At 38.5% G+C, this 21,716-nt stretch overlaps 1 protein-coding gene across 2 annotated transcripts in view; it reads right to left on the reverse strand.

Annotated features, from left to right (window-relative positions):
- Positions 1-19,190, reverse strand: part of GABRA4 (gamma-aminobutyric acid type A receptor subunit alpha4) — a 46,432-nt gene extending 27,242 nt beyond the window's left edge. The window contains exons 1-8 of one of the 2 annotated variants that reach the window (XM_021525245.2): positions 18,887-19,190; positions 18,660-18,778; positions 9,499-9,566; positions 6,882-7,102; positions 6,697-6,779; positions 4,829-4,972; positions 3,316-3,468; positions 734-993 (exon numbers count right to left, since the gene is read on the reverse strand). In XM_021525245.2, the coding sequence (XP_021380920.1) occupies positions 734-993; positions 3,316-3,468; positions 4,829-4,972; positions 6,697-6,779; positions 6,882-7,102; positions 9,499-9,566; positions 18,660-18,778; positions 18,887-18,969 (1,131 nt within the window). In that variant the 5' untranslated portion in view covers positions 18,970-19,190. Of the gene's footprint in view, positions 1-733; positions 994-3,315; positions 3,469-4,828; positions 4,973-6,696; positions 6,780-6,881; positions 7,103-9,498; positions 9,667-18,659; positions 18,780-18,886 lie in introns of those variants that run through there. The other variant, XM_021525327.4, reaches the window with a different exon arrangement.
- Between the last annotated feature and the right edge of the window lie 2,526 nt (positions 19,191-21,716).

Below are 21,716 nucleotides of genomic sequence, written 5' to 3' on the forward strand. Positions count from 1 at the left end.
CTCTACTGGAAATGAGATCAAGCCTTTATTAGCTAGTCCACACACTAAAAGAGCTTCCCCACAAGTCACACTTAATCGAAAGCATTAGGAGCATTAGGAAAGCAGACAAGCATTTTGGTAAACAGAGTCACAAAACCTTATCAGCAATCGAGGTGAACTACTGTGCAAAGATACACAAATTACATAAAAATTATATCTATCATGGACAAAAAGTTTCCATCCAATATTTTTCAAAAATTCCTGAAATTGTAACAGATAAAGAAAGAAAACTCTTGATAGGCAACACATGCAATGCAGGAGAACTGTGATGTTTAGGGAAGTGCTCCAAGGTACAGCTGCAATGCTTTAACATATTTTAATTCATTAAAGACATTAGCCACATAAAATAATGATGCCCTTATAATCTGCAATATCTTGGCCTTTATAGTCAGTCCATACAGAATCACTGTGGAAAAGCAAGATTCCCATTCTAACTGACCTCCAAAACTCAAACATAGAAGAGACTGCACGTATGGATGGACATAATTGCCACCCTGCCCCTGAGTTTATTCAATAACACAAATAAAAATTAAATCATGCTTTACAGGTTTTTATAACTGAATATAGCCTTCCATTAATCTGATGTACAACATGTCATTAGCTCAAAAGGAGCCTAGGAGGAAGTTAAAGGCCAATTTTTACTGAGAAACACTACCAAAAATGCAGAAAATGTTTGCATGAGCTGGAAACATACCGTGAATGTCTCTTCTGTACTTCTTTTCCTTTGTACTGGAGCAACTGGAAATTCAAGAAGTGACTTGACCGTCTTCCTTTTGGCTTTTTCCATTTGAATGTTAGTAAAATAGTTGACAGCAGCAAACTCAATCAGAGCAGAGAACACAAAGGCAAAGCAAACCGCTATGAACCAGTCCATGGCAGTAGCATAGGATACTTTTGGAAGTGAATGTCTTGCACTGATGCTCAGTGTCGTCATTGTCAACACTGTGGTTATCCCTTCAAAAAAATAAAGCAAAAGAACTGTAGAATCGAAGTAAAACAAAGCAAGAACTGGCAAGCACCTTCAAAGAAATAACTCTAAATCACATGTGAGTCTTCCTCTGCTGCTTGTGAATATTGCATTAGATTAAAGTCATGGCAAGTATCACATGTCTATGAGCAGCTAAGTCCACAAACAGTTTACCTCTCTTTAAAGGAGGCACAAAAAACCATGACTTCAGCAGATCATCTACATGATCATATGAAGAAAACACAGTAGCCTTCATTTCATATGTTTTTCACATTAAGTTCAGTATAATTTTTTTACAAGTTATTTTCTAAATATTTGAATAAGATTTAAGTTGTTAAATTGGGGAGTATTCCTCAGACTACAACAAAAACATGACTTCACCTCTAAATTGTTCTGAATGCCACCTATTATTCTGCATCTGTGCCTCTGATTACACTTGTAATCCAGGAAACACTAAATCATGACAAATTATTTTGGTGCTAAGGAAGCATATTATGCTAAAAACTCTGTTAGTTAAGAAACCATCAGGGTTTTTTACAACCTTCTGCTACTAGTCAGCCAATGAAATTTAATTAGAGTTTCATCTTCTGAAAGAACAACTTTAAGCATGAATAGTGAACTCAAAAGATGGCCATCTCATGGTAGTGCTTCAAATGCAAACACATGCTGTATAAAAACTAATTAATGGAGTCTTTCTTTTTTTTATCCAAAATATCCCATATCATAGAAATGTAAAACCCCAAGTATGTGATGAACACTGCATAAATCCTAGCATGAGAATCTCAATTATGAGTGTCTACAAATAGAGATTTCTTTACTGTTATGAAAAGAACACTGTACTCATTCTAACTCAAGATGCAATTCTTATGCTCAGAAGAATTTAAACTCATTAAGAATATGTTTTTCTCACATCCCTATTTGCTAAATGGTAGTATTCCATCAAGGTAATATAATTTTAAAAAGCTTCTCTACACACTGCCATACAGAGACATGCTCACAATGAAATCAGTCCTTCCTTCTAAAGAAGAAAAATGGAAAAAGTGTAATAGTCAGGTCATGACAGCTCAAAGGATTTCTCAGAGTTTTCAGGAGGAATAAAAAATCAGGAGGATAAAAAATACAGATGAAAGCTCACAAAACCTTCTTCAGTGGGAAGGTGTTGAAATCCACACCACTGAAAATGTTTAAGTCTGAGAAAAAAAAATATGGAAAGTTGGTTGTTTGGGTTTTGTTTCTTTTCCTGGAGGAGGCCCATCTCTGTTCAGCCCTATCCTTTCTAAGGACTTGAGTGGACCTTTGTCCACTTCAAGCAAAAACTTTGCCCAAATTGTTTCTAAAAACGTTTGATTAATAGAATCAAAAATAGGATCAAGACCAAATATTAACCAAAAACAAAGAGGATATGTTAGTCTGTGAGAGTATTCGTTTACTGACAGACTTTATCAGATTCTTCTCTATTAAATCATTCTTCTGCAAGACTTGGAGCTGCCAGTACAACTGCCCCTATCACTATCACTCTTGCCAGCATCTAGCAGTCTACTGAGAGGCTTGTAGTATAATATGCTCTTCCTGCTTTAGGCAGCTTTTAAAATGTTTTTATCCTATTTCTTTGTTAGGAAAAATATTTCCATTTAGATTCATGCACTTGTCTTCCACTGAAGATTTTCTATTATTTTCACTGTGCCATCTCATTCAAGCTGTATTTTGAAAAGATCAATTTTAATATCTTGTGATCATTTTGCTTTTGTAATTCATTTTCATGATGGCAGTGGTAGAAAGGAAAGAAAAGCACTAAATATGAAATTACAGTAACAGAATCTAAGCCTTATTCATAGCAAGCTTCCACTGATGACACAGATACCTCCTAACATGACATTGGAACATCTCACACTCTCCACATCAATTTAATTTACAAGTATTCTGTAAACCTTGAGTTCGAGTACTTACACTACTCTCCACTGGAGGATAAATCTGATCTGGATGTAGACTAAGGACTTGAGTGTATTACTCAGAGCCAGGTCTTTCCAGTTTGCTCCCTCAAGCAGGTAGAATCCCTAGAGCTGAGCAGCCATTTGCCACAGGTTACCATCCCATCCTTCTGATTATATGTTCCAAGTTTCTCTTCAGATTCCAAGGATTCATTCAACCACATTCTTCATACATCAATAGCAAGATTCTCTCTGAATTTAAATTATTCCCTTGTTTCTGAAATAGCATGGAGTATACCCCAAGGCACTGAAAAGGCCTATTCTAGTGAGAATTATTAAAAGAGCAAGTACAAGAAAAAGTTTAAAAAAGGAAATAATTACCAAATACAGTTCTAGCAGGAACTGATTCCTTATTTATCCAAAATGAAACTTGAGAGAGGATCACGGTCATAATGCATGGGATGTAGGTCTGAATCATAAAATAACCCATTTTCCGTCTCAGATGGAAATAAACTGTCATAACAATATATTCACCTAAAAAAAAAATTCTCTGTGTAAAAATTTGTGTTTCAGACTCTCAAGTAGGATTGTTTAAGGTGATGCTATTCACATAACTTAATATGTACAGAGAGATATCTTCTTTAGAACAAGAATCAATTCAGGTTTTTTTTTTTTAAATCCCAGAAACGGTAGGTTCTTACAAGAAAGTTGATATCAAAAATGCTATAATACAACTAATACTGGATTACATTTTACAGTATAAGCATGATTTTAAAAATCCTTTCGATGGCTGTTGGAGAAGAGAATCCCAAGACACAATTTATCTACCTACCAGTATCCATAACATTATGGTACCTACCTGCTGAATAAAACAACAACAATGATACACATCAAACGTTATGCTAGCATCTCAACATTTTGCTAGGTTTATAAGTCAGCCCCACTATGACAATGAAACAAATGCAAAAATCATTGAGAAGAATTCAAAATACTCTAAATTTATCTAAAATGCTATCATTCATATTAAGCAAATAGACCAAAAAATCAGTTTTACCATAAACTCAATAAACTGTCTAAATAAAGCACAACAGAATAAGCCTTATGGGACAGCAAGTAATTTTTTTTTATTAACTCATAATAATCTATATGCTGAGAAGTAAATTCCTAGTGAATTGCAAAATGCCATTTTATCTTTGAGTAAAACATCCATAGAGCAATACATCAAATATATTTGTTTTATTGGTTTCATTTTGACTATCTTACAACACCCAAACCTGCTGATGCTTAGAAAATGATTCCAAATTTTAAAAATATTTTGGGAATGTGCTTGTTTATCACCACACTGCTCATCAGTGATACTTCACTCATTTTGGATGCCTGTAGTTGCCATTTGCCTTATTTCTTACAGAACAAATCAGCAGAAGTATCTATTGTGACTAGCATATTTGTGTCTACCCTTATCTGACTAGAGGGTTTTTATGGTTTTAATAACCCATTCTGTATGCTGTACTTCTATCCTGAGCTGTTTGCACCACCAAACAAAGGAAGTCTTTTGCACATAATGTGGATACAGTGCTGAGAAATTACTTCCTTACCCAGGCATCCTCTTGACTCTTCAAACTGCATTTTAAGCAGTGATTAAATGCTCATTTTGTCCCTTGGAGTAATGATCTCATTCCAGCTTTCTGAAAGACTGTCGCAATCTACTGTAATGAATCCACAAATGTAAACCTCAAGGACAGAAACCTAATTCAGATTTACACTCTCAGTCCTTAATACATACCCTATGACATTCAGTAGAGTAAAACTTACAGGAAGAGAAAGAAAAAAAAGCTTTGGGCAATGTTACAGGTTAGTTTTACCTCAAGTTGATTTTTACTGACATGATTCCTACCTGTAATAGATTTTATAGTTTCAGAGGATACCGTATGCCCAAGCAGGTCATACTGAACTAAACTGGAAGACTCCTCAGGAACTTCCACTGACTTCTCAGGTCCTTTTGTCCAGGTATAAATCATTTCACTCTTTGGATATGCATCTACAACACAGCATCAGTTTGCATAAATAGGAAATTTTTCTCATGCCTTACTAAGAACCAAAACCAAACCTACTGAAACCAAACAGTAAAACACAGATGAATGATGTCAGAAGATACTCTTCATGTTAAGTTACCCCCAAAAAGCCACCCTTGGAGTACAATAAATAAGAGCTGAGGTTATATGTCAAGTGTCACACATAAATTCACTTCACATATGAATGTGAAGACTAAACGCAAATCCCCTCTGAATCAGCCCTTTCTGGGCATGCAAAGTTTAATTTAGCAATTTCCAACTAAAATTTTACTATTAAAATATACTAATCTAAAAAAAAAGAAGAGTATGTACAAGGAGGACATATTTTGAAGATTGGGTGTACATTACTTTACAGAAAAGGATGATTATACTAAAAATGGCAACATTTTAAACTTCTGCTTAAAATATTTGCCAGAAACCATAGGTCAGTAAAAAAATTCACAATGGCCCCAAAATAAGCACATACAAAGAAACATTTTACATTTAATGCAAAAGACATTTCTTAGGGCTAGCATTCAATCCCTACACAGTCCAAACTCCTGTTAAAATTGAATCAAATCAGTCTTACATTTGAAATTGCTACAGATTATTTCAAGTTTCACTGTGGGAAATCTCAAACTAGTGTTCAGCAATTCCTTCTAAGCGGTGATTCTGTCTCAAGACCTGTTACTGTGAATGAGCCCCCACTATCAAAGAACCCCTATCATACAGCTCATACCAAAGACAAATCTTGCAGCACCTGGTCTCCACTGATGAAAAATCGTATTAGAGGTGTGTCTCTCATGCCCCCATTCAGGTTGACTATCCAGCTGTATAAGCTAAATTTATGCAATGGAAAACCTCTGAAGGTTCTCCAGCGATTTCTCACTTCAGAGCTCTGGGGTCAAGGTAAACAGATTAATGTCCAGCCATTGGAGGGTGTAAAGCAGAGAAGTCAATGACCAAGAAGGCTTAAAAGAATAACAAGATAGTTAATGGAGTGCATCAACCATTTCCAGAGGGTCTCAGAGGTCTCTGGTTTGGATTCACATCAGGGAACCATAGCTACCCTCTCTGGTTTGTTATGCAGAAATCCCAAACTGTTCCTCTATCCAAAATTTGCATATTTTTCAAAAATGTACATCTGACTTCAAAGCAGAAAAATCATCTGCACTAAGATTTTTCTCATCAGTTAAAAAGTTATTTATTTAGTCTAAACTTGTCATGCAGACTCCTCTTACAGGCCAGCAGACAATTACAACTAGATGTCAAATCTCTGCACATAACCTTCACCTCTTTCTTAAGATGCCAATGTGCTTCCACTACCTGTAGAAAGAGTGAGCTAACCTGCTTCCCTAGGTGTCTCTTGTGGCTGTTTTAAATTAAGTTTGTTTTCTCCAAAGTACCTCTCATTTCACTGAGTACCAATTCCTCCCCAAGAACCAAGAAAAACTTCATATTTCAAGCAACTGTGTATCCAGAATAGTGGGGTTTAACATAATAGCTGAATCACCACCTCCTTTTTAATTCTCTGGGTTTAATTTTTGACATCCTAAATTGAAGTTCTGAGGAACTTAACAGGAGTTTTGTCTGCATAGAGATTGCATATCAAGACATAACTGTATAAATTCAGAAAGTCTAGTAACTGCTCAAAATTTAATTCTACTATTTAAATTCCGTAGTTACAAGAAATTTGATAATTGCAACTTACAACTCCCAAATTTGAGAGGACAAGCATGACCATCCATGGGAAAATCCACTAATCTCATGGGACACTCTGCACTTATTGTAAGCCTATAATGGAACAAATTAAATAGTCTCTGGTTGCCATTTTGTCTAGGCAGTACAACTTTTGCATACAGTAATTGTAAGAAGTCAAACGAACACATTAGATACCTCATTGTGTACAGGATGGTGCCATTTCTCATTATTCTGAAGAGTTTATTAGGGGCTGTCATATTATGAGCAACAGACTTTTTTCCATTCCTGAAGAAAGTATCAGGAGTCCATACCTTCGAAACCATCAAGTTGTTAAGTCTTAAAATTTCAATAGGGCCATCATATTTTAATCTTTTATCTACCCATGTCTGACGAAAGAAGACATCCATTGTATATTCCTGTATTAAATTGCAGAAAAACAAAGATCACATTTGCGTACGTGTTTCCTGTAAAAGAAGAAATCCCTCAGGAGCAAAGAAATCATTAGAAAAGAAAATCCTAAGTCCACTACAAAAACATCTTTCCACCAATTAAAGTGTCTTGTGTACTTCTTAGTAGCTTAATTTCTTACATTAGTCATATCAATAAACTGCTACACATTTAATCATTAAGGGATAATTAACCTAATTAGGTTGCAGGAAGCAAGCAACTGAATTTGAAGTCAAGCATATAACTGGAAACAAAATTATTTCTAACAAGAATTGTCAACAGATTTTTAAAGAAAATATATCCATAGGTTGGCTGCTGCTGGCTAAATTGAAAATACCAGGACAAATGATTAGTTCCACTTTAAAGTTAGGAAAGAAAACCTAACATCATTTCATGGAAAGTAAGCTTTTAACTGAGGAAAGCTAAGTAAGTCTTTTGCCATGCCCATAAAACAGGGATCACAAATTATATAGAGATTTGCATACATATCTACATTTTTTTAAGAGTATGTAACTATCCCATTAACTCCTCAAAAAAGCCACTCAGATGCTCTAAAGAAAACATGCAACAAACTGCAGAACTACAGACATAAGCACATCATGAGAAATCACGTGTGAATGAATGGATGAAAGAATGCATTTCTCATCTTGAGAAGCCTAAGTATTTCACATAAAAAGCTATCATGGAAGGTCACATGGAAGGCTTTAAGTCCTTAAACTAAAGGATGTCCTTAAGCTAAACAATGTTTTCTGGCTTGATTTCAAATTCTTCTACAAAATGTTTCTATTGAAATTACTTGTAAGCCTACATCTATTTGTATTGGCAAGTAGGCAGGTCTACTAATGTAATGCATCTTGGATTATACGTGTTCTTTTCCATGACTGTATCCTCCACTGTGATTTATAGTTAATCCATGAAAAGTGTCTCCTCTAGTGTCAATTAATGGCCCATAAGTACCTGTTTCTGTTATTAGCTTCTACCTGACAGATTTTGTAATATAAGATTTCAACCATTTTCATTAAAAAATTAAAATGGGTACAAAAGCAACTAAAAAGACATTCTGATCATCCCCTGTACTGAAACTATAGTACACGTCACTGTTGCAGCAAGTTTTATGAGTGCAGCCACATTAAAATTACATCGGGTCGCTAATGGATGTATTAACTAAAGAGTATTCCAGAAACAATTCCTGCATCGCTAAATAGCCTCCTAAATCATCCCTAATGAAGAAAGGGGAAATATCGGCTGTAAATTATCCTTTTGCAAGTTCCTCACCCATCTTCAGTCCATGTTCTGACTTCTGCCTAGATATATGCTCCAATATAATAACTAATAACTTCCCATGAAAATGAAACCTGAGAGATGCCATGCAGCCCTCACTATAAATTTGAGGCACATAGTACTAGATTTCCTTGGGACCACATTCTTGTGCCCCTTGTCCCTCTGATAAGCATATCCTGCACATGCTAACCTAGGAATGGGTAAGAGGCATTTCAACATCAGACTGCTGTCAAGACTGTAGCTCTTGAAAAAATATCTTGCTATCACATACCTTTCCACATAACAGAATTAAGTCAGGTGCAACACAAAGTGAACAACAGCACTATATGGGAAGAAAATTACTACCCTGAAATTGCATTTTCCATGAAGAAGTTCAGCACACATGGTTGTGTTATTTCCATGGGATTTCTTGAGTGTGTTATAAAAAGATCAACTGCTGTATGATTTAAGGGTATATCACTGTATTTTAGAAGTTGATGAGAGTTTTGCTGGATTTGACCTTGAAAGCAAAAGCCATTCAGGAACAAATACCAGAACATGCAAATGTAATATTTCTCCTCTGTTACTATTTCATGCATGTCACCTGGACATTTAATTTCTGCATATACTTATGAAAACTATTATCAGACAAACATTTGCTGAAAGCAATGCTTAAAGGAGAACAAAGATCAGCAAAGGGCATTCATCAGAAATGAAAATGTCAGCAAGCATTTTTGAAGTGATGTCATTATTCTTCACCTGAGAATAACACAAGTTTCAGAAACAAAAAGCAATTTCAAAAATATTACATATTTTCCCCACAGTAGACTTACTTATACACTCCCTGCAAGGCTGGATTCTGCCTCTGTGCCATGAAAATCTGTTTTAAATCCTATGAAGTGAATTTCTTAAGCCAGCCAAAACCCACTGAAACTGTGACCAGAATCAGGCCTTATGTATCTAATTATAACCTGTAAATTAAGCTGTTACTAAGCTTGCCTAATTTGCATGATTGACAGAACAGTACAGATGAAGCAACCACTCCTACTGCAGTTAATCGTTTCTCAGAACCAGGAAATGGCATTTTAACCCCAGAAATACATACCATTTCTACATCAGAAACAGGTCCAAAACTGGTGACATATATATCTGTTTTGACTTCAGTAACAGGACCTAATATATGAAAAGGAAGTGAGCAAGAAAATTTGAATTTTGCAGGTCAACAATTCCCATAAATGATCCTGGTGTGTGAACAGTTACCGCTTTCAGGGTTCTGTGGATAAGCAAGAGCAAAATGCAAACAGAGGTCAATTCAGGTAAGTCTCAAGTAACATGCACTGCTCAATTACCTTTACCACATAAGTAAATCAAAAGCAGCATTTCCATGCAAATCCCCATTCAGAAAACCAATGTTGACTTAAGGGCTAAGAAAACTGATGCCAAAAAATTAAAAGGCTCACTAAAAACGCCATTTTACTTTACAACAAGCACTGAATCCTGGAAATCCATATTCCTCAAAGCATTTATTACTAATATTTGGACCTACTCGTAAAAACTCTGGACTACAGACATTAGCATGCCATGTACTGAGCAATTTAGTATTGCAGCATCAGGAACTGCATCTATTTCCTGAGACATACTTAAGTGCTTTAATACTAATATCCAAAATAAAAGTTGGAGGTCTAAGTACCTTTGAGGGTTTGAACCAAGATCCACATTCTGCTACTATGTCTGTCTTGAAAGAGCCAATGATACTTAGGACACTGTCAAAAACAGTGCATTGAACAGAGGTTTTGCACTCTCACAGCTGCCTACGGCAAATCAACCACCAGAGAAAGCAGTTTCATTTTAATGTATTATTGCTTTTACTACCTTGAAATCTTAAATGGGCATTTGCCCTTCAGTGCATTTCCCCTTAAAGCAAAGAAAACACACACTAATTTCACTGGGATTTAGGTCTCTTCCCAATGTAATAGTCTAGAAAGCTGCTAATTATCAGCCGTTATGATGGTTTTGTGATCAAAGCATTAGCTAACAGTTTAATTCAGGTAGTTAAATCACATTGTAAGTTTAAAAAAGAAATCTACTGAAGGTCTTGTAAACAGTTTCTTTATGAAAAAAATGTGCATGATCTACAAATTCACAACCAGCTTCTAAACTCAAATTACTAAAAAGGATAAGTGCCTCAAGTCTGATGATTCAGGTTTTATCATAATATTTGAACTCTAAAAATGAAAGGAGAAAAGACTCAACAGAGTTAGCAGCAGAAGAATATGTCCCACTTGAAAAGAAAAAAAGAATTAAAAAATCAGTCTTCACAGATGTCACTTTGAATCAAATGGTAAAAGATAAAAAAAGAAGTAAGCAATGGGAAAATAGGGAAATTTAAGTTCTTGCACTTAGAACAAGTCTCAAGCTGTGAACAAAAAGGAAAAGAAAACCATGTAAAATTGTTTTACTACAGAATTTGCCTATTATTTAGAGGAAAAAAGCAAGAATGTTTCATCTAAGTGTCAAAAAGATTACTTTGCTGGAAGCTAATTTTCACAGAAGGGCATTTTTTCAAAATAAATCTAAATAAATTCCACTGTACAACAGTTGGTAGCTCAGAGGTCCCTGGAAACTTGTGTAGTTTGGCATGTCTGTCTCAAAGAGGTTTTTAAGAAGCAACCGCCAAGTTCCAGTTTCATACCATGCCATTTGTTTTGCAGTAAGTTGGTCCCTAAACATGGAAGCTGCTCTCTTTTCTACAATTACCAAGGCATTCATGAGTCAGGGAAATCCACAAGTGTTTAGATCACTCATTTTACTAACATAGTCCAATGACATTTCCTGAATATATTGATTTCTGGAGAGCAGAAGCGCTCCAAGAGATTAGAAGTGAAGACATTTATCTGCAGTGCTAGAAAACAGGAGAGGAAAGCCCAGACATACTTGCATGTAGAAAAAGAAGAGATTCAATTACCACTGATCTCCCATAAGCACACTATTAAAATTTATCCAGGGTTGACTTAAATACATAAATATTTATTTTATTTGATCTTGAAATATTTCTGCAATCAGTTCTACAGAAGTGAAAAATTCATTTTCCCACATAGCTTTAATAAGAAAATACAAGAATTAGTCTTTGTTACTTAATAATAAAATACTGAATACTGAACTTGGTTCCTGAAAGAATCTCTTTCAGGAACTGAGCTCAGTATTCAGTAATCCAGTTCTACTGAGTAACAGAGACAAGTGCCTGAATTCCTTTCAAGAACTGCTTTACCTGTTAGTTATAAGAAACTAAATAGGAATAGCCCTTAAATAAACTCCAGACCTTTATGTGTTTTTCCTTTGATGGTATACTCTTTTCTTTAGCTCACAGAACACTGTAATTTTACAATCATACCAAATGAGCAATTGGACAGATTTTTCTATAGACATGAGCTGCTTTTCCTCAAACATTGATTTTTTTTTTTTTTTTTTTTTAATTAAATGACTACAGCTTCATGGGCAATAGGCATGGAAAGTCTTTTGCAACTTTGTTTTTTGGAGTTTCTCAGAAAGAAGGGGAAAGCTAAGATCAAGAAGCTAATCTCCAAATCAGCAAGTCTATGACCTAATGCTATTAGAAACATTATAGCAGCAGCACAAGATTAAAACTGTGTTTGGGTTCACTCTTCAGTAACTGCTATTCTGCTCTCAAATATTTATTAGTATGACCCATGAGAAAGAAGGAAGAAGGAATTCTCAGACAATTATGAGGCCACAAAAGTGATCTCATAATACTTCTGGTTGCTTGTCCAACATGATGGCAGAAGAGTGACAAAACAGATGTGAAAATCACATTTTATTCTACAAGCAAATGGCAGATTAATGCGGGTCTAGAGGTACTTTAAACATCATAACAGTTATCCAGCTAGTACAGACATACAAATCCTTGATTTGCAGCCAAAACCTTGGTCAAACAGTTCAGTGTCTGGTAGGAGCAAAGACGGTGAAGCTGATTATCCCCTTAATGCTTTCTCTCCAATTGCAGCCCTTTCATGCTCCATGTCTTCTACCTACACTGGCCTTAACAGTTGTGAAATGACAAATCTTGGATTTTCTAGCACATCCCAGTACTTAATGCCAACCCAGGAGTATCTATGGTGACACCAATACTTATCTCTTATTCTTCTTGTTCTAGAAGAAAACATAGTTGGTAACAATAGTGGGGGTATAAATAGTGAGTCATGCTGCTGCTTCTTTTTTAAACTATTATTAATCGTGGGAATTCCTGTCAACGAGGAGGTGATCTGCAGTCACCTAACCTACTTTTACTGGTGATTTAAGCAGCCCTCCAAAACGAATGTGTTGCACCACTTAATCAACTCAGGCTCTGCAAGCAGAAGATCCTATTAGAATCCTTAACGCTCTATTACTGGCAGTAAAATGCACTGAGTTGTAAGAAGGCCAATTAACTTTAAATATGACCATTTGGGCTTACCCCTCAATGCATCTTCACAAAGTATCTATCTACCATAAATCTTCAGGAATGCTGAAGAACTATTTATATCTTACTTGTGTGTATTTTTATGTCAATGAAATAGGAGGAGAGTCCTACACACTGCAGTGGGAACAGTTACGTCTGAATCACTGCTTGCAAGATAATATACTTTAAGGAAGCTCAGGCAGGATTAAAAGCAGCCCCTGCAAAAAGCCAGAATAGTTCGGTGTTATAGATGTTACATGTGGGCTGAAAAAGTGATGCCAGGCCCTAACCCTGGGAAGACGAATGCAAGAGAGCTCTCCCAAGCATTTTATGTCAACATATGGATTGAACGGCAGCACAGCTCCCAGTGAAAGACTTTGGGCTCCATTATCCCTGCGTCTCCATAGGCAACTGTCACTGCAGAGATCCCTGCTGTATGTAAACACTCAAATCCTGCACAAGCTTTCTGTATATTGCAAATTTTGCCATCAAGGGTCCCATAATCGGAAATATTAAAAAACAAGTCTGTGCAAAGGTTTCATCATACCAAGTGCAGTTATGCTGTGCAGTTATCGGTGCCATTATGAGATCAATCTCAGGATATATAAACCACATAAAATCACATTACATCAGTTCCTACAGCTACATCAAAAAAAAAAAAAAAAAAGTAGTTTCTGCAGATTTTTTTAAAATATAACTACTTGTGAAAGATTTGGTGTTTTCTCTTTCCAAATTCTTGCTGCCTGAATAGGGATGACATTTTTAAAGTGAGGAAAAAAAAAGAAAAAAAAAAACCATCATATGAAATATGTTCTCTTGTTTCATTCTATCAGAAAGAACAGCTAAGGTCACCAACTATATGTAAGAATTCTGCTCAAAGCCAGAACTAGGTAGGGCATTTTTTAAAAATTAATACAGAATTCAAACACATGGGCTACATTCTCTACTAAAAGATGATGCAACAAACACAGCAGCACACAATAACCTTTGTCTCTATGTATGTTCATCCACCAGCATGTCTGAACCTGCAAAGGGAAAAGTATACCTCAGAACTGAGGAGATTATTGTTTCTTTGCCTATTTATCAGCAAAACAACTCTGCTGAGACAGCCAATGGGCCTCATACTGGTGCCAGTTTTCATGATGTGGACACCTGTCTACTAAGAACTGGACTAAGAATATCAGCTAATTTTACACAGATCACTGAACAACAGACAGATGGTAATGACTTCAAGCATTACTAACTGAGGCCAAACTCAAATCTGTCACCTACAGGTATCTACCACCATATCCTGTTAAGCTTTGAGTCATCAACTTTCACCAGCTGAGAAAGAATGGACAACTGCCTGAAAAAAAAAAATGACCCACTTCCCTTTTCAATGCTCACTTCAAGTCCACTTGCAATCTAAATAGTAAAAAAATAGTTTAAAAAATTATAACATCTATTATGCTGAGCAATGGAACCTTGAAGGTACGCTTGAGTTCCTAGTAAGAGCAAATAATCATGCAGATATTTTTATTTTCTCTAAAAACAGAAAATTGCCTTTGCACTTCAAATGTATTCTGTGTTTATTTTCTGACTAAAGTCCTGCATAGACAGGAAATGAAACTCTTCAGAAATGCTGTTCATCAGCTGAACAAAACACAGACTAAAGGGGCACAGAATCCTTCTCCTACCCTTCCTAGGGGAGACAATGGCCAATATATTTAATTCTATAAAGTACTCAGCTGCACTTCCACAATTACAAGAGCATGAGAAAGAACACAAAAGGACAAAGAAAAGAAAAAGGGAAATGGATGAACACAGCCCTATTCCTTCTATTCAGGAGTCAACAGCGGATGTGGCAATTTCCAAAGAGAAAGCCACAGAGCTAACACGAGTAGTTGATAGTGACATTCAAAACTTATACCAGTTTCTCCCTCACACAAATGAACAGAACTCAGGAAGGGAGAGGGCTCCAGATTTCACCAACTGATGGGCAACCACACCACAACGTGTCAGCAACAGGCTGTGGGCAATGCCGCAGCTTGCGGCCAGCGGGTTTCACAGCCAACCTGAGAGCCTTGGGCAGGAGGCAAGTCACACGCCACCTTTTTTTCTTTGGTCTGGCCATATAATTGGCCATTAAAAGCAAGATGCCAGAGATCAGATGTTGTCTGAAAGGCACAATTCATTAAAATTAGCAGATACGTGGCAGCACACAGTCTTGTCACCCTCATCAGCTTCAGTCTTCTTATTCCTTCCTACATCCCTAAGTCCAGGTTTAAGTGTGATTAGTTACTGTATCATGAACATTTCAAGGACGCCATTACATTTTTTTAACTTACCATCCAATACAGGTTTGAATCAGTTCTTGCAGGCCCTTGCTATTATCAAGAGTAGCTCAAGTAAACTCTGAAACCATGCAAGGGTTTAAAATGGCAAATCAGACCCAGGCCTTTTACCTCAAGTGAATAATGCTCCTTTCAAAGGCTTTGGACTTCTACTGTGACTTTGAAACTAATGACCAGAAAAGTAATAAGTAATAATTTTCAGAGAAAATACAGCTTGTGTAACTTTCATGTAATACACAAAATTTTAAAAGCAGATGAAAACTGAAGACAGGGTTTAGCTAGAAATGCTTCTACTTCAAACTTTTAGGACTCAATCAAAATAGTACTCTGGTAGGACTCAAAGTTTTCCAGCAGATGATGATTTTAATTAATGACACTACAAGCAGATTCTGTAAAAACTGTTTTTATAGAGTGGTTTTGACCAGGAAACCTACTTGGATTATAAATTGTATGCTGAAATTCAGGATAATGATCTAACAGAGCATACAGTGTAGGGAATGAACTAACTTCACTTCCATCACACTATTTTCAAACATCATACAGCATTACTTTACTCATTAGTCCCTAAATACCTTCCATCTACTCGAATTCAAAACTCTTATGCATTTAAAGTCTTCCTGACAGCAGTTGCAGGTTTTTTTTTTCTTTCCTACATGAAACTGCCTATTCTGCTTTATTTAATTCAATTTCTAGGTGACATTTCTTCGCTTCTCTCTTTAGATTCTCCGCATGCCTCAACTTAATGGGAACTTTCACTTAAATGATCTTCACTAACTGTTTTGATAAACCCTTCTGGTTTTGTTTTTCATACTACCAAACCTTACAGCACCTAGTAAGGTGACAGCAACTTTTTAAGTTCATTAAATTAATTTAATAAAGGGAACTTATAATGCAAGGTGTCAATGCGTAAGTACCACCAAGAGAAGCTTCCACATATTCCACTGGGGTTCACAACTCTCCCAGGAGACCACATCCACATTTGTAAGCATGCTGAGGCAATTTAACTTCTCCTCAATAACTACAAAAAATTGTGAAAATTAATGATAGTATGGAGAATATTGATCCAGTTGGAGGAATTTTCCAAAACCAAACATTTTCTACTTTGCTCTGCATGTATTTTTATTTGTGGTAATGCTGTAACATGCCAGCAAAATTCAGAATTTGGCTACCTCCCCGAGTCCGATTTTAAACATAATTTGTGCCAGAATTAGAAATATTTTCATCAATTTGAAGTTTAAAATGAGCATCAGTTAGTCCTCTCTGAGGCCTTTTGTTCTTAAAATAAAGCCTTCATTTTATTTCAGGCCCTGTGAAAACTAGATGGTGAATAAGCTTCAAGAAGAAAACAAAAATAAGTATTCTGCTGTTCATCAGAAAGTGATGTAGCTTTAACATTACTAAAACACACTATACTTTCCATCTCTAAATATTACCATCCCCTCAGACATTATGTTTCCAATGGTATAAACTAGTGAGTGACCCACTTTCAAGCTAGAAATCCCAATTCTGATAAAGATTTATCAGAAAAAAGCCCCAAAATATAGGTAAAAGTTGATTTTTATATTCTCTATTTCAATAAATAGTCTGTAGTTATTACTCTGAGCAATGTCAAAAACCTGATCAATTACAGAAATTTCTTTGGTTGGTTTTGTTGTTTAATTTTTTAAATCCAAAATTGTTCTTCTCAAATCAAGTGTAGATAATTTTCACTGTAAAGAGCTAGGGAGGAGGCAAGCATAATTTTTAAATCCAAAGCATTTTCCCCCATGTTTTACTTAAAAGTTCAAAACTCAAAGATGAGTGGTTAAATGTCAACCATAGAGATGGTTATGAGGAAGGAAGAAGAAAAATAATATCAATTTTGTGAAATATTGACCCAGAGATATTTTCGCCAGGCTGAAATCTGAGTTTTTTCCTCCGTCTCTCCCTTACTTCAATATCGCCAATGTGAAAGTTCAAGAAGACACAATGAACTTCTTCTCCTTGATTGCATTTTGCTGAAAGTCTGCCACGCTTACAGGGGAAAAATACCTACTCTTGCAAAACATCCTTCAAGGGACAATAGTATTAAAATAAAAATCACCATATATTATATATTTAGTAGATGTTTAATTTTGGAAATCTGATAATGCTCATAAAGCATCTTTGCTAGATGACTAATTAGTTGGCATTCAACCTAAAATGATGCCAAACTTAGCACATCTCTTGTACGCGTGCAGAAGTGTCTGTAACCTCTCCACAAAGACTAAATTGCAAAAGACTATCAGTTCCAAATGACTCCTCCGGGTGTTAATAAATTTAGCTTCCTTCTCACTTAATGTGTAAACTAACTTAAGAAGGCCTCATTTATTCCACACACTCAAAATAATGAGTGGTCCATGGATGCCAGGTGCTGTCCTTTAACAGTCATGATCATGCAGGTGAAAGCACTGCATATGGCATGTGGGGAATGTGCTGGCATACATGTCAGTGTGGATGGATCACATGTATGGAGAAGGTACTTTCAGAGGAGGAAGAAAGTATTTTGCAACATAAACCTACGCAAGGATCTCATTCAATTCTGTATTGGAAGCAGCCTATAAAAACCTTGCTACAGCTTTGAGCATCATAAAAAGGTCTATAGCATTTATTTATAAACATTTTTATATTTTTTTTACTTTCAAATTTGCATTTTTAGTATCTTCATTTCAGATTACAAAATAAACTTTTATTTTGCCTGGATCTTAATGATTTTTTGTTCCAAGTCCCTACACAAAAACATTAAAATCAAAGAGAACAGCAAGCTTGGCTACTTCTTCAGCATCACAAAACTGCATCTTAACAACCTGGGGAAAGGAAGAGGCCCAAAACCCCCACACACAGAACACAGGTGAAGGCACATTTGAAACCCCACCATGTCTGATTCCTATACAGCAATTAACTACTACTTCTAAATCAAAGCTGGAATTTCAGCAACTGTGGCGAAGAACTGGCACTTGGGCTCTAATTTTCCCTAACTAGGGGAACAGAATCCATCAGACCCAATCTCCTAGGCTGGTTAAAGTACACTTTTTTCTAATAGGACCCGATCGCGGCATTCACGGGTCAAAACCTGCTAAGAATGAGAAGAATCTGGGTGTTAGACAGGTCACTCCATCCGCACCAAGCCAACGCACACCGGCTTCAGTGCTTATTTTTCCCCCAGCGCAGCAGCAGCAGCCCGAGCCCGGGATGTGGGCAGAGCAGCAAAGCGGGGGCTGAGCCCGGGACCGCCCCAGCGGGCCCCCACGGCCGGGACTGCGCAGCACCCCCCGGGCTCCCGGGCCAGCCGCTGCCTCGCTCCGGCCCCTCCCGGAGAGTTCGGACCCCGGAGCACGGAGTGGGGACGCACTCCTACGTTTTCGGACAGGAGCAGGTCGGTCCGAGCGGTGAGCGCTGCCTCCCCCGCCCCAGCCCAGCGACCCTCCGCCCGTCGCCGGCACCGCGCCGCCACCGTACCCCCAAATCCCGGTCGCAGCCGGTTGTCATAGCCATCCAGGAGGCTGTTCAGGATGCTGGTAAAATTCTCCGGCCACAATTTCTCCTCTTTTTTGATCTGCCCTGGCGGCCCGGTGAGACTGCGAAGCAAAGAGGGAGCGGGTGAGCGGAGCCGCCGGGAGCCCGCGGCGAGCAGCGGCACCGGACCGGCCGCCCGGGTCCCCCGGCGCCGCCGCCGGGCTACTCACCAGGTCGCCAAGCACAGGCAGTGCAGGAGGGCGATGGAGAGACCCGAGGACATGGCGATGGCTGGCTCCTTGGCAGAAACCATCTTTGCATGCCATACTTCACGCCTGGGCACGTTAAACGCCTTGTCCGGGGCGGGGAGGGGGACGCGGGGCCCGGCGGGGGGGCGGCGGCCCCCGGCGGTCCCACATGCGCGGCGCCCCGGTTGCCAAGCGCCCGGCACGGGCGGAGGAGCGGCGAGCGAGTTTCCCCGCACCGTTAACTCTCTCGGGGCAACAGGCGCCGGTGCCGCCGCTCCCCCCGCCCCCGCCCCGCCCCGCCCGCGGCCCCGCGCTCCGCCCCGCGCTCCCCTCCCGGCCCGGCCGCGGCCGCGCCGCCGCCGGTGGCGGTGCGGAGGTGGGGCGGCGGTGCGGGGAGGGACGCCGGGGGCGTCGCGGGGGTGACGGCGGTGGCGGAGCCTTCGCTCGTCCCGATCGCCTCTGCGCCCCGCGAGGGGAACAAAACCCAGAGCGTGGGCGGGCGGGGGCTCTTAATTCCCCAGCGAGGAGGGCTTGGGAGCAGGAGGGTCTCTCCGCTCCCGTAGGAGAGGAGCTGGCAGGAGAGAGATAGGAAGAGGAGGTGAAGGAAAGCTTTGACTTCAAGGTTAAAACAGTGCGCGCCCAAAACAGATGGGAGCGAGTGGGTTATCCCAGGTTTCTAAAATCAAAAAATGCCAGCATAAGGGAATCGTTTCACATTATATCTGGTGGGTTTTTTCTTTTTTCTTTTCTTATCATTCCTATAATTAGGAAACATGATTTGGTGACCCAAAAACATTCCATTATGCAAGGTCCAAGGGATTCTGAAGAATTACAGTAAAAGCCACTCAGAAGTGTTGTTAGTCTGTCACAAGCTATCGGGATGGCTGGGTGGAGGGGGAAGACTGAGGGAAAGGAAGAGAGTGGGGGTGTTCCACACACAGTAAGTATTGGCAATAAACAACTTGTTCTTCTGATCAAGTGTGCTGCAGAGACAATCGTTGAGGTTTGAAAATCAGTGTGCATGTCAGTTTTACTGAGGGTGGTGAAATTCATCGTCCACATAAGGGCAGGTATTGTAATTGACTCAAAAACTACAGTGTTGTCAATGCCGACAGTAAAAAGTCTTCATTACTTACTACAGTATCTTTTAGCACTGAAATGCCTGATTATCTTCAAAACCACTGTACACTTGAAATCTTCCTGATTGTACTTCAGAGCTTGCTCCAGCTAGGGTGCCCTTTGCTGATTTGTTCAAAAAACAATTAAAGCTGTGCTTGAAATCCATTTAGTCTGCTGATGCTGTTTATCTTTCAAAAAACTCTGTCTAGGCAGTCAGTTCTGCTTCCAATTTTAAAAGCCCTATTTAGGCCTCTGCAGATCACTAGTCTGCTTCCTGAGATTTTGACAAGGATCCTTATCTTCTGACTGCTTTATAAGATCCTGATCTGACTGCCTTAGTGGAATGACAAATGTGCTGCCAAAACGTCACTGAGTGGGGCAGCCTGTCTATGGATGGCATGCACGCTCTGTGCAGTATTTACAAATCTGGACAACACAGACGGTAGGATGTCACACCAAGGTCACTTCAGCTCTTGTGATGAGGCTCTGTTTAACTCCACACACAGGTGAAAACTAGCACAACAGAGTCCACTGCTCTGTCTCCATTAGCAATCTGATCAGGGACAACAGAAGGATGGATGCACAGCTCTTCAGAAGTCTAATTTCACCAGAGTCAGATAAATTTCTCTGGGTTAATCAGTCACTTGGGATCTTCTGTAAAGTGCTGTGATTTGTTTATCTGGATCAATCTTCTGCCTTAACATGGACTGTGCCAGGGGGATACTGAGAACTCACCTCCAGTCAAGAGAGTGTCAAGTTTTTCTCCCTTGAAATAAAAAGTAGACCCTTATTACAGAATATTGAAAATATTTCCCAGTGAGAGTATGTTATATAGGGATACCTCAGTTAAATTTTGCTGACAGAAGTGAAACTCAAAAAATGAAAGTGAGGGCAATAGAGGGTATTTGAGAACTGGGCAAAATCCTGCTGGCTAGTCACAGACTCGGTGCAATATATGGCTCTATGGCACTGTCACTTACTGCAGCTGCTGAGGAAGAAAACAAACACCCAGGCAGAGCTAGGGACACCCTTTAGATTGTTTTAATACCTTATGGATATGTATAGACATCTGTGTGAGCTGAAACAGAAAAGTCAAGTGGTATTCACCAGTAATGATCTCACCACATGAACATCATGGGAAATGCTATCACACAACCCCCTCTCAAATCCATGCCTGGAGTCAGTAGTTCTGCTACAGCTAGAAATCAAAGAAATTTCATCAATTCTAGGAACTGAGCTGGTCTTTCAATGATTTCCAAGTTCTTCAGAACAAAGAACAATATTATTGATACCTTTTGTCTCTTCAGTACAGGTACTTCAGTGAGGTAACTGAAGTAACATTCAGTTAAAGATTTGTGGACATGCCATGAAATGACAAGAAATACTCATGACTTCTAAAATGGTGCCCATGCTGTTTTCTCTAAGAAAATGTAGACACAGTGCCCTCCTGTCACACCAAGCCTGCCTCGGGTTATATTGATGCAGTATCTGGGTGCCACATGAGTGCATTTACTCCCTACAAGTGCTAAAACAAAATGAAAATTAACTTTCTCTAAACCTAGAAAATTAATTCTAGCACATCTGAAATTTATGAGTTGCTAATATCTCCCTTAAATCCAGGCATGATTATCAAGAAATACATAAGATTAATACCAAAACCAGACGGTTGTCACTGATATCTGAAAAACTGTAT

The sequence above is a fragment of the Lonchura striata genome, chromosome 4, assembly GCF_050655825.1.
Source record: "Lonchura striata isolate lonStrDom1 chromosome 4, ASM5065582v1, whole genome shotgun sequence".
Classification (NCBI taxonomy): domain Eukaryota; kingdom Metazoa; phylum Chordata; class Aves; order Passeriformes; family Estrildidae; genus Lonchura; species Lonchura striata.